Genomic DNA, 12,735 nt, shown 5'->3' on the forward strand with positions numbered 1-12,735 from the left:
TTTTCAATGAAAAATTGACTGGAATTGAGATGGGACACGATGTCACGTTTGGAGAGCCTCTGTTGTGCCTAAACATTGAAACCCCCCACAAGTGACACCATTTTGGAAAGTAGACCCCCTAAGGAACTTATCTAGATGTGTTGTGAGAGCTTTGAACCTCCAAATGTTTCACTACAGTTTATAACGCAGAGCTGTGAAAATAAAAAAAAACTTTTTTTCCACAAAAATGGTTTTTTAGCCCCCCAAATTTTTATTTTCCCAAGGGTGACATGACAAATTGGACCCCAAAAGTTGTTGTCCAATTTGTCCTGAGTATGCTGATACCCCATATGTGGGGGGAACCACCGTTTGGGTGCATGGCAGAGCTCGAAAGGGAAGGAGCGCCTTTTGGAATGCAGACTTAGATGGATTGGTCTGCAGGCGTCACGTTGCATTTGCAGAGCCCCTGATGTACCAAAACAGTAGAAACCCCCCACAAGTGACTCCATATTGGAAACTAGACCACCCAAGGAACTTATCTAGATGTGATGTGAAAACTTTGAACCCCCAAGTGTTTCACTACAGTTTATAACGAAGAGCCGTGAAAATAAAAAATAATTTTTTCCCCACAAAAATGGTTTTATAGCACCCCAAATTTTTATTTTCCCAAGCGTAACAAGAGAAATTGGACCCCAAAAGTTGTCCAATTTGTCCTGAGTATGCTGATACCCCATATGTTAGGGTAAACCCCTGTTTGGGTGCACGGGAGAGCTAGGAATGGAAGGAGCACAGTTTTACTTTTTCAACTCAGAATTGGCTGGAATTGAGATCGGACCCCATGTCGCGTTTGGAGAGCCCTTGATGTGCCTAAACAGTGGAAGCCCCAATTCTAACTGAAACCCTAACCCAAACACACCTCTAACCCTAATACCATCTCTATCCATAACCCTAATCACACCCCTAACCCGAACATGCCCCTAACCCCAACCACATCCCTAACCCCAACACACCCCTAACCCCAACAGACCCCTAACCCTAATCCCAACCATAACCCTAACCACACCCCTAACCCTGTCACACCCCTAACCCTAGTCCCAACCGTAAATGTAATCCTAACCCTAACTTTAGCCCCAACCCTAACCCTAACTTTAGCCCCAACCCTAACCCTAACTTTAGCCCCAACCCTAACTGTAGCCCTAACCCCAACCCTAACCCTAGCCCCAACCCTACCCTCAACCCTAACCCTAGCCCCAACCCTAACCCTAGCCCCAACCCTAGACCTAACCCCAACCCTAACCCTAGCCCCAACCCTAGCCCTAACCCTAGCCCCACCCTTAACTCTAACCCTAATGGGAAAATGAAGGGGGTTTGATTTACTTTTAAAGTGGGTTTTTTAGTGAATTTTTGTGATTGGCAGCCGTCACACACTAAAAGACGCTTTTTATTGCAAAAAATATTTTAGCATTTTGAGAGCTATAATTTTTCCATATTTTAGTCCACAGAGTCATGTGAGGTCTTGTTTTTTGCGGGACAAGTTGATGTTTTTATTGGTACCATTTTCGGGCATGTGACATTTTTTGATCGCTTTTTATTCCAATATTTGTGAGGCAGAATGACCAAAAACCAGCTATTCATGAATTTTTTTTTTGGGGGGGGCGTTTATGCCGTTCCACGTTTGGTAAAATTGATAAAGCAGTTTTATTCTTCGGGATAGTATGGTTACAGCGATACCTCATTTATATAATTTTTTTATGTTTTGGCGCTTTTATACGATAAAAACTATTTTATAGAAAAAAATTATTATTTTTGCATCGCTTTATTCTGAAGACTATAACTTTTTTATTTTTTCGCTGATGATGCTGTATGGCAGGTCGTTTTTTGCAGGACAAGATGATGTTTTCAGTGGTACCATGGTTATTTATATCCATATTTTTGATCGCGTGTTATTCCACTTTTTGTTTGGCGGTATGATAATAAAGCGTTGTTTTTTTGCCTTGTTTTTTTTAATTTTTTTATGGTGATCACTGAAGGGGTTAACTAGTGGGGCAGTTTTATAGGTCGGGTCGTTACAGACGCGACGATACTAAATAGGTGTACTTTTATTGATTTTTTTTAGATAAAGAAATCTATTTATGGGAACAATGTTTTTTTTTCCCGTTATTTAGGAATTTTTTTTATTTTTTTTACATATGTGAATATTTTTATTTTTTACTTTATAACATTGCCCCAAGGGGGCATAATGTTATAGGGTCAGATCGCTGATCTGACACTTTGCAGAGCACTGACATGCACTGCAGGGAGGCTTTCCGGCGTCTGCTCTGTGCAGGCGCTTGCAAGCCACCTCCCTGCAGGACCCGGAAGCAGCCCCGCAGCCATATTGGATCCGGGGCCTGCGGGGAGGAGGAGATAGGAGACCCTTGGAGCAACGCGATCACATCGCGTTGCTCCGAGGGTCTCAGGGAAGTACGCAGGGTGCCCCCTCCCTGTGCGATGCTTCCCTATGCCGCCGGAACACTGCGATCATGTTTGATCGCAGTGTGTCGGGGGTTAATGTGCCGGGAGCGGTCCGTGACCGCTCCTGGCACATAGTGCCGGATATCAGCTGTGATAGTCAGCTGACACCCGGCCGCGATCGGCTGCGCTCCCCCGTGTGTGGCTGATCGCATATGACGTACTATTCCGTCACTGGGAATTAAATCCCAGGTCACCTTGACGGGATAGTACGTCATATGGGATTAAGGAGTTAATATCTGCAATCCGATGTCTTATTCCAGAGAAGTCCACATTTTTTAAAATATGTAAATGAGCTGATAAGATCTATGGGCCAGACATAGATCTGCATGAGAATCTGCCTCCAGGGCTTGTATTAAATGAAAGGGAGAGTTACCAGTGTGAGACATGTAGATCAGGTGAGCAGACTGTCAGTCATTACATGTCTCACATTGGTAATGACAACTTTCATTTAAAATAAGCTCTGGAGGCAGATTCTCAGTAAGATCTATGTCTGGCCCTAGATCTTAACAGCTCATTTACATGTTAAGAAAAACGTGGATTTCTCTTGAATAAGAAATCGTATCGCAGATATTCAGGTATCATTTTATTCCATTTTCTATAACCTGCATGCCCATATAGACGGCGTAAGATGGTTGATTCTGCTGACAGATTCCTTTTAAACATTACTAGCCTCATGAGTCTTGTGCTGTCCACCTTGGCTTTGGTTGGCTGCAGTGGTCACGTGTTGACTGAGTGGAGCAGCAGAGTGACAACAGTGCAGGGTAATGCCTATTTTGTTTGTTTGTTTTTTTCATTTTATTATTAGCATTTCTCTATTTTTTGCATGAAACCAGAGTGTCCAGTAAACTTCCCAATGTATTTGGATTGCATGGTCGTCCACCTACCTCTGGTCCAGGACTCATGAAGAGAGGCCTTCTGTTTAAACTTTTCGGCCAGATGCTCCAGTCTCTCCAATCTCCTGATTTCTAGAAGAAGCCACTCTTCATAACCCTTTTCTACTTGCTCAAGACCTTTCCAAGCATTGGCAATATCCTGATATAAAAATATAATTTGTGTTCACAGAATAGCCAATTAAGAAATTAAGATTTTTTTTTAGTAACTAATTATGCAACACGGCATAACTCCATTTATTCCCTGTTCCACTATACTTACAGAAACCATCTTGCCCTCGGATGGCATGAAAGCTGGACGGTTGCTGAGCCTCAGCTTGGTTTGCAGGGTGTTAAAGTTAATTTCCAGCTGACACTTCTCCTGGACACGGGGTGGCTTGTGAACTCTTCTGTAATCCCTAAAGTCCTCCAGTTTCTTTTGCATGGCACCCATTGATTGTTCAGGGGTTTTGTTTTCTAACCATGGGATAGTACGGCGGATCCATTCCAGGAGCTAAAGAACGTTATGAAAAGTGTTAGTAGTGATCAGAATAGTAATAATACAGATGAAAAGCTATTTACAAGACTTTATGTTCTCTGCAATTTTGGCACATTTTCTACATTTTAGCTAGAAGTCTGTGTTATTCCCATTCTAAAGATTTTTCCAAGTCACAAAATGTATCAACTATGAATTAATGACATTTCTTTCCAGGGGCGCGAACAGAAATAAATGTGACTCTAAAGCAACATTTGCAATAGAGTCCCTTCCATGTTTCAGCTTATTTGCAGTCTAGGCGATAGTGCTACTTTTTCTACCACCCTAGTTCTCATTTTTTTGTAGGAGAGAGTATCGGTGGAAGTGTCCCCTTCTCATTTTGCCCTGCTTCTCATATTGTTGCATAGGTTGTGAGATTCCCAAACTAAGCTGGGCACCCCTCCTGACAGACCCCATATCACAGGGGTGTCAAACTGCATTCCTCAAGGGCTGCAAACAGGTCATGTTTTCATGATTTCCTTGTACTGCACAGGTGATAATTTAATCACCTACACAAATAATGAGTTGGTGATTAAATTATCACCTGTGCAGTACAAGGAAATCCTGAAAACATGACCTGTTTGCAGCCCTCGAGGAATGCAGTTTGACACCCCTGCCATATCAGTCACAAAGGTTGCCTTTTGGTAAGGATGCCCTTGTTTCCTTCAATATAAGCTAAGCAGCACTACTCAATGCCAAGTAGCAGCTGCAAAAGCAAATAAGATTTTAGGGTGTATACAAAAAATTCTTCACATAATTATCCCTCTATAAATCCCTTATAATAACATGTTTCTCAAAATATGGAATTAATATGTGGGTCAGAATTGTCAAAAAAAAGGATATAGATGACTCAGATGAAGTTCAAAAATGGGGGACAATACTATTAAATCTCAGGCCAGTTCCACACCTCTTACATATCTGGCCCGACCATGGGTTTCCTGGCCAAACTCAATAGCTTCACATTCATACATGAGGCTTTTGAGGTCAAGTCAGGAGACCCGCAACCGATCCGGACATCAATATCTGTAATCGGGCCATCAATCATGGATGTGCGAAACCAGCCTTATAATGAGAGGTCAGAAAAATGTATCAAATTTGGCTTGAAAACAAAAAAAAAAAAGAACTGCTTAGAGGAGATCTTATCCACATGTATAAATGTATGCTCAATACATAGAGTTGGCATACGATTTATTAATTTTAAGAGCAGAGAAAGTTCTTTTTCTTTACATGCGGAGAGAAGGCAATTGAGACATTAATCTAGGAAAGGGTTCTTTACAGTTAGAGCAGACGAACTATGGAATTCGCAACCCCGAGAGGTAATGTGACAGCATTCAAACAAAGACTGGATGCTTATATAATGATAAAAGCTGAGGATTCTAAATAATTGATTATTCCATTATGTATCATGGGTCTGAGAAAGGCTGAGTTTCATGTTGATGTAGATATGGCAGGGAGAGATCATCGATGTAATGGAACTACGGTAGATTTTTTTTTTGTTAACTTCCATGATAATTTTTTTTTTTTTACTCAGACAATGAAATCAAGAATAGAAGTTGCTAACCTCACTTGCTAACTTTTCATATTCTTCCATCAACTTTTCATTTTCCTGGTTCACAGCAAGAACCTTACAGATCCTGTTTGCTGCAGTCTCAGCCTGCGAGAAGAAAGGAATATTTAGGTAAATTGTACACGAAAAATATTGTCAATCAAACCACACGTTATAGAAAGAGGATTAATCATTATGACTGTTATTACCTGCTCGGCTCCAGCAAATGCATGGTAGAAGCAGGACACGTAGGTCATGATTGCCTTCTCGTCTGGCTTGGGTGTATTCACAATATCTGGGCGAAATAATATATCATGTAATATGCATCCATTTTATCCTCTACTTTTTTTTTTAATATAAAATACACACCTTCTGCATCCAACATCTTGGGAATATCCAGGAACTTTTCCGCTACATCAAAGGCAGTGTTCAGGTTACCAATGGGGTCATCCTATAGGGATTGTCGATGAAGACATATTATTGCATGGGACAATAAATGTCCATAAGAATGTATCGATATTAAGAGAATAGATCCATGTATGTGACATTGCTATATGAACAAATCCTCTAAACACAGGGAGTCCCGACAGATCTGTGAGCTGCAGTGCTTTTAAAGGGAACCAGTCATCACGTTTTTTCAATATATTGTAGTGGTATGACTTTGAAGGCGCTTGTCCCTCAAGTAAAATAATAACTTTTCTTGTAGTGATTCCATCTGCCAGTCCCGAGAAATCAAATGTAGAAGCCATATGCAAATCAGGCTGGAAGTGCACTGGGGGCGTGTCGGTGCACTTAAGCTGTGTCTAACAAATGCATTGACACATTGCACTTTCTGCATGATTTGCATATGGTTTCTACACTAGACCATTTGTGATTGGTACATCGGATCTGAAAGAAAAAAAATTGGCTAATAAGCTCTTATTCAGCCATATCATTACTTCCATATGTAAAAAATCAGGCCCTTTAAGGAAATAGGTCCACATACTAATGCATCATGGTGCAATCTTTTTCTTATTACAAGTGTAAAAAATAAAAAGCCATGTAGGTGTAAAAATAGGAAAAAGTTTTCAGACTTTTTTTTAGAAATTGTAGAATTGCAACACAAGATAAAAGAGAGTTGTAGAAGATTTTCTCAAAAATATTGACACTTCTCTAAGGCTACTTTCACATATCAGGTTTTTTGTTTCAGGCTAAATCCGGCGAATGTTGGAAAAACTGGATCCGGCGCAGGTTGTGAAAAACTGATGCGATGGATCCGTTTTTTTTTACGGATCCAGCTAGTCTACCTAGATTATTGGATAAAAAAAAAATTGGAGCATGCTCAGTTTAAAAAACCGCCAGATCTGCCATTTTCTGCATCCGGCACCTTCCGGCTCCCATAGGCTTCCATTCTAGCAAACAGCCAGAAGCGCCGGATCCGGTGCTTCAGGCTTTTTTGCTGGAGACCAAAAACGTTACGGTAGACGTTTTTTCCAGACGCTGGAATCGAGGGTACGCCGGATCCGGCATCAAACCGGAAGGAACGCTGGGCCATTCGGCGCTAATACAAGTCAATGGGGGGAAAACCGGATCCGGTTTTTATTTTTTCCGGTTCCGGTTTTTCTCCCGAGAGCCGGATTTAGCCTGAAACAAAAAAACCTGATGTGTGAAAGCAGCCTAAGTGTAGAGAGGGTTTTATTACATTGCAAATTGATGCTGAACCTTCCCCCTAATAATGACGAGTGCGGTCGTCGCTGTCCGTACCTTTCTTAGTTTGGAGTAGTCAATGAGGTCAGGCCTGTGTCTGTGGATGAGAGCGCACAGTGCGAGGCCATCCTTCCAGCTGGACAAAAGAGAGAGGGACAAGAGAAAGAGAAGAAAGGGAATATGAATTTCATGCAAATCAAGAATTTAATCTTCTCAACCTGAAACTTAGCGCCCGTTAAAATAAAAAGCACTTATACTCACCTCCTGCGCCGGTGCCGTTCCAGCAGTGTCAGCACTTGCGTTCCCAGGACCCACATGAGGTCGTTATGTGACCTGAGCCCAATCAGCGTTAGCGTCACTGTCCCGCCCTTCTGAAAAATTTGAAGACCGGCAGGAAGTCAGGGCTGCGGCTGCTCTCTCACTTCCTCTTGATGTTCGATTTGTCCAAAGGCATGTGGTCCCGACGAACGTGAGTTCCGGCATCGCTGGAATGGCGCCATCATCAGACGTGAGTATAAGTGTTTTTATTTTAACGGGGGCAAACACTGAGATTGAGAAGACGTTATCCTAGCAGTGGACAACCCCTTTAACAAGCCTTGACTGACTGGTGGTCTAAGGGGGAATAGCTGGTGTAAGGAGACTTATAGGCCAAGCAAGACTCCCTTTGAAAAGGTAAAAAAGGTATGCCAATAAATTCTTCACAGAGGAAGAGAGCAAGGTCTCTTATACCATGTATTGGAGGTACCAACAAAGGAGAAACCTAGGAGTTTATGGTAAAAAAATTGTAACAAATCTTTATTATCACAAATCACACATAAATAGACAAAATGTTAAAAGATGCGATAACAAGGACACCAACCCAGGTAATATTCAGCACCCTGTCAAGTACCCGTCCAAAAAAGGACTACAAGTATGTTATATATAACCCCATCCAATATCAGGTCCATCCATATACTCCCAAAGTCTTTGGAGGGAGGACCTAGTGGTTGATACATAATGATATCCCTAGTTCCAAAGATCCTTTTGTCGTGCTGCCACCCAAATACATATAGTCACAACATAAATATGTGGCAAAATGAATGGAGGTTACCCTTACCGGTGCTGAAGTACACCACTGGACGCACCCCGACGCGCGTTTCGCCGCTTTACAGCTCTACTTTCTCAAGGGGAGGTGTTGTATTGATCATGTCTTGGAGGTAGCAATCCTCAAAGTCAATATTGAGCCTTCAAAGAGCTCCGATGAGGGGCATGACCTCTAATACATCTGTCTATAAATGGAAGTTTTTTCCTTTTCGAGAAGATTCTAGTTTGGCTTTATATCATAAGTTATGTGGCAAGGCTCTTTATAGTGTTGATTGATTGACATCTGAGACTTCTACCTCCTCTAGGTGCCAGTAAAGACCCTGTGTCCTTTCTCGTTGAAGATTATATTTGCATAGAAGAGAAGGCAGAAAGGTATTTTACAATGTTTGCTGTCACCCTACTTATAGTGCACTTTTCAGTGTTGTATTTTCAATAGAGGCATTTTTCCATTGGGACCAGCGAGCAAATGATTGACAGGTGACATATCACATGACCACACTGCCAGATCTATCTATACCCAGTAAAACCATGATGGTGAGTGAGCGTTACCACTTGTCAGGGCTGTTGTACCTGTCATTGGGTTTGCTTTTTTTAAAAAATCATCATAATAACAAATATTACTTAAAATATCGGTAAATAAATGCCTGTCAATTATTAAAAAAAAAAAATTCCACTAATAACATTTATAAAGTGGTGGGAAAAGAAATGCAACTTTTATGTTGGGATTATGATTTTGCTTCTTTAAAAAAAAAATAGGTTAAATATTAAATAAAAGATTTTAATTTTTGCTTTTTTTTACCTAACAGTAAGTTTTATCTACTGAAAGCAAACAACCAAAGGCCCCAATAAATGTTAGATGAAAGTCAGCGGGATCACCTATCCAAGTACAAATTCATAGGCATGAATACAATTAATTTATTATTATTATTATTATTATTATTAATAATAGATCATCAAAATGTAAAATGATATCAATATATTACAGCAATTGATCTATGATAAGCCCTGATTTTACAATATTAATTAAAAATACTTGATTAGTTTGCTAAAATGATCTAACCTAATATCATAAGATGAAGACATAGAGCCTTTAATTTAAGGCACAGATTAATTCAAGGGATTTTCAGGGACTTTAATTTTGATGAACTGTCCTTGTTATACATAATCAATATTATATTGGTGAAGAGTCTGACCACCTGACTAAACGTGTCACGGCTCACCGTACTTGGCACAGCGCCGTCCTATGAATGGTCCGGCCAGCTCTCTCCTTCTCACGTGTATGGGAGTGAGCTTGCAGTACCACCCATGGCCACTACACAATGAATGGCGCTGTGCCACTTCTGGTTAGCCACAGAACTTTCCATTAGCTGATTGGAGGAGGGAACGCGCTGGGATAAGGTGTTATCTCAGCATGCTCTTGTGCTAACCAAATGTCTTCTATGTGTTTGAAAAAAATGTTTGAGTCCCCGCGGCTGCATGTCTCGCGGCTGTTCGACAGCCCCAACACATGCAGGGATTGGCTGTTTTTTAGGCAACCGAACCATACGCTCTCTCTGATGCAGCCTTACCTCTGCAGCATCGGAGTATCGCAGAGGTAATAAAGCTGAATTAGCCAGTGTCAAAGCAGCGCTTGCAAGCTTTATAACAAAGAGCCTAAAAGCGCTGCACTCCTTCCCTATGAAACTGTCTGCCTCTGATAAACTGTAGGAATGGCCGGGTGACCAAGGAAATGAACCGCTCGCCATCAAATTAAATGTCCTTTCTTTCTCGCGAGAGGATTTTTTTAATGAGGGATAAATTGCAATACTTCTACAAGTTTTTTTGCAATTTTACCCATTTGATAAGAAAACCCCTCTAAATATGCAAATTGCTTCTTCAGAGAGAAACAGAACTTGGAAGTCTAGCGTCACCTTTCGGAAGTGTCAATCCTAAAAGTCAATATAGACCCTTTAACGAGCCTTGCCATATGACTTAGGATAAATAGGTGGCACTAGAGTTCAAGTCCTCGCCCTCTCTGAAGAGGCAATTTTCAGATTTAATTTCCCAGACGAGCATGCATGGCCTATAAGTCTCCTTACTCTGACATGCCAGGCCTGGCTTGTCACTCTACACAAGGAGAAACCTTACACTTTAAAGCCACAGAAAACCATTTTATTCTCAATATTGATGATGTTCCTCACAAATTCTCTCTTTTCACTAACTTTTAAGTGAAGACTATAAGAGCCCCAGCACTTTTAACATCCTGGGTTCCCATTAGACTCTTTTAGGCTGTGAATTTCATTAGTGCAGTTTAACTTGTCTCCTGCCATCCCTGAGAATAATGTTAGCCACACCGTGGAGTAAAAATAGTTGTCCTGACTGATGTCAGCAGATGCACCCTGCAGTTTCCTCTCCTAAGCAGATTCCAGGGAGGGTTGTCAGAATGAGGCAGAGCTTATTACAGCAGCCAAAGTCGCATAACGTAAGGACAGGAATGGAGAGCTGCCTTTGATCCCGGGGTATTGGGAACAAAGAATCTGTAAAGATTTTAGATCCTTGGCACCTAGTAAATCTGTCGCTCTGTATAGCTAGGTCTATATGCACCAGGAGTCTTTTTGTTGGGTTTTCGGAGCAAAAAATGCGCAGAAACTCATAGTATTCTAGGAGGATTTAGAGAGTTTCCGATCAAAAAATTCCTCAAAAATCTCTGTGTGCATAAGATCTAACCCGCAACTTGTGGTAGAATTAAAAAGATTTCCTCTTAAGACATACGCTTCCCCCCCTGAAAATAAAGTTTGTGAATTGTATTGTGTGAGTAACGTGGTTTTATTGTGCATAGAACCTTATAGGCACTAAGGTGCGCAGTTAATGTGTTGTAATGTGATGAATGTATAATGTTCCTTATGTGTAACATATAGGGAAAATCTAGGTTACGAATAGGACATAGCTATAGCTAGAGCATCAGGCATAGGTTAGGAAAGGTAAAGGTGCCTTTGTGGGCACATTAGAAGTAGGAAATAACATGCGCAAGATAGAAACAGTTAGATGTTCGGGAACAACCCCAACATGGGAGGGAGAAGGGTTAGTTAATAAGAAGAGCACTTCCTGATTAGTGGCAGTGATTAGATTGAGAGGAGAGATAGCAGTAGTTCGAGGCCATAGGGCTGGAGGGCACGAAGAGCAAGGGCTGTTTAGCAGCATGAGAATGTCAGCTACAAACTTCCTGGAAAATCCGGGCCCGATGGCCAAACCAAGGCACTGAGAAGCGTGCCTCATTATCTTCCTATGAGAGGAAGCCGAAAGGGGAATTGCATACGGGAGTTGGGACTGGACTCACAGAGGCTGCAGAGCCGGTCAAAGTATCCGATGGGCCGGAGATGCCAGTGAGGAAAGGGATAGCTCAGAGAGAGCGAACAGTGGATGTAAAAACGTGCTGTGTTATGGTCTTTGAGAACAGAAAAGTTCCATGGATTTTTTTTTCGGAAGACTTACAGAAGAAATCTGAAGCTTAAAGGATTTATCTGTCTCTTCTCACTTGTACATCGCAGATGAGTGGTGCCAATGACGCTATAACCCCTGCAACCTGTCGACACCTTCGGTAATGTCCTTCTGTAAGGAACACGTGTCTTGGCAGGTGTGTGAGGTCGGCACATCATTGGCACCAATCACCTCCGATGTGGAAGGGAGCGGCATTGGATAATCCAGATCTACACACGGATTAACCCCATCGTTAGTCATATATGGCTTTCGATCCTGAGTCTCTGGCAACCATAAACTTGTGAATTGTACTATCTGAATCTGTATTACTAGAAAGTGAAGGGTTAAGCATTTATATTTAGGATCTTCTTACTTGACTCTAGAAAGTGCAGTGTTTGGAATTAGCATACAGAGCTTTATTTGGGACCCCCTAATATGTGGCTCTTTAACAGTCTTCTGTAATTGGCCAAAAAGTACTACGGTACTTTTTTTTGGACCAAAACAAGTACTTTTATCCAGTAAGACCATCTTACCAGATCATCACATCCAGAGTTTTGATAAGAAAAAGTAGATTTTGCAATAATAACATATAATTAAAAAATGAATAATTCTTCTGAGCATTTACTAAATGACATGTAAAGGAATATATTGCTTTCACAATTACTGGCGAGTTGGCGCACACCAGCGAGGGATTTTCTATGGCGAGTTCCCAGCTGTCATCATGTTACACAGGAGGCTTATACACTATTATTACACAGAAGCCCCCGTTGTTGGCGTAATCTCCTGCTGTGGCCGATATGATACTCGCTTCCTTTCCAAACATTTATATTGCTGCTAAACATTTGAGATTTGCTGTTCTTTCGTCTTACGTTACCTGATGTGGAAGTTCTGCACGTTGACATTCCTGTAAGGAGCAGTCTTCCTTTGGCACCAGAGCAGCAATCCTTCTTTAGCGGATGTCTCTGGACAAGGACAATGATATAATAATGTATTAAAACCAGGAGCAACTAAAGAATTATTGATTGTTTGGTGAAAAAAAAAAAGTGATCGATAGGTGATAACTTACT

The 12,735-nt window shown here is 41.3% G+C and overlaps 1 protein-coding gene across 1 annotated transcript in view; it reads right to left on the reverse strand.

Moving 5' to 3' along the window:
- Nucleotides 1-12,735, reverse strand: part of ACTN3 (actinin alpha 3) — a 77,191-nt gene that overhangs the window by 18,023 nt on the left and 46,433 nt on the right. Inside the window, exons 5-11 of the mRNA XM_069740253.1 lie at nucleotides 12,543-12,630; nucleotides 7,187-7,265; nucleotides 5,813-5,894; nucleotides 5,653-5,738; nucleotides 5,459-5,551; nucleotides 3,646-3,876; nucleotides 3,378-3,525 (exon numbers count right to left, since the gene is read on the reverse strand). Coding sequence (XP_069596354.1) covers nucleotides 3,378-3,525; nucleotides 3,646-3,876; nucleotides 5,459-5,551; nucleotides 5,653-5,738; nucleotides 5,813-5,894; nucleotides 7,187-7,265; nucleotides 12,543-12,630 — 807 coding nt within the window. The remainder of the gene's footprint in view (nucleotides 1-3,377; nucleotides 3,526-3,645; nucleotides 3,877-5,458; nucleotides 5,552-5,652; nucleotides 5,739-5,812; nucleotides 5,895-7,186; nucleotides 7,266-12,542; nucleotides 12,631-12,735) is intronic.

Source organism: Ranitomeya imitator, chromosome 9 (genome assembly GCF_032444005.1).
Source record: "Ranitomeya imitator isolate aRanImi1 chromosome 9, aRanImi1.pri, whole genome shotgun sequence".
Taxonomy (NCBI): domain Eukaryota; kingdom Metazoa; phylum Chordata; class Amphibia; order Anura; family Dendrobatidae; genus Ranitomeya; species Ranitomeya imitator.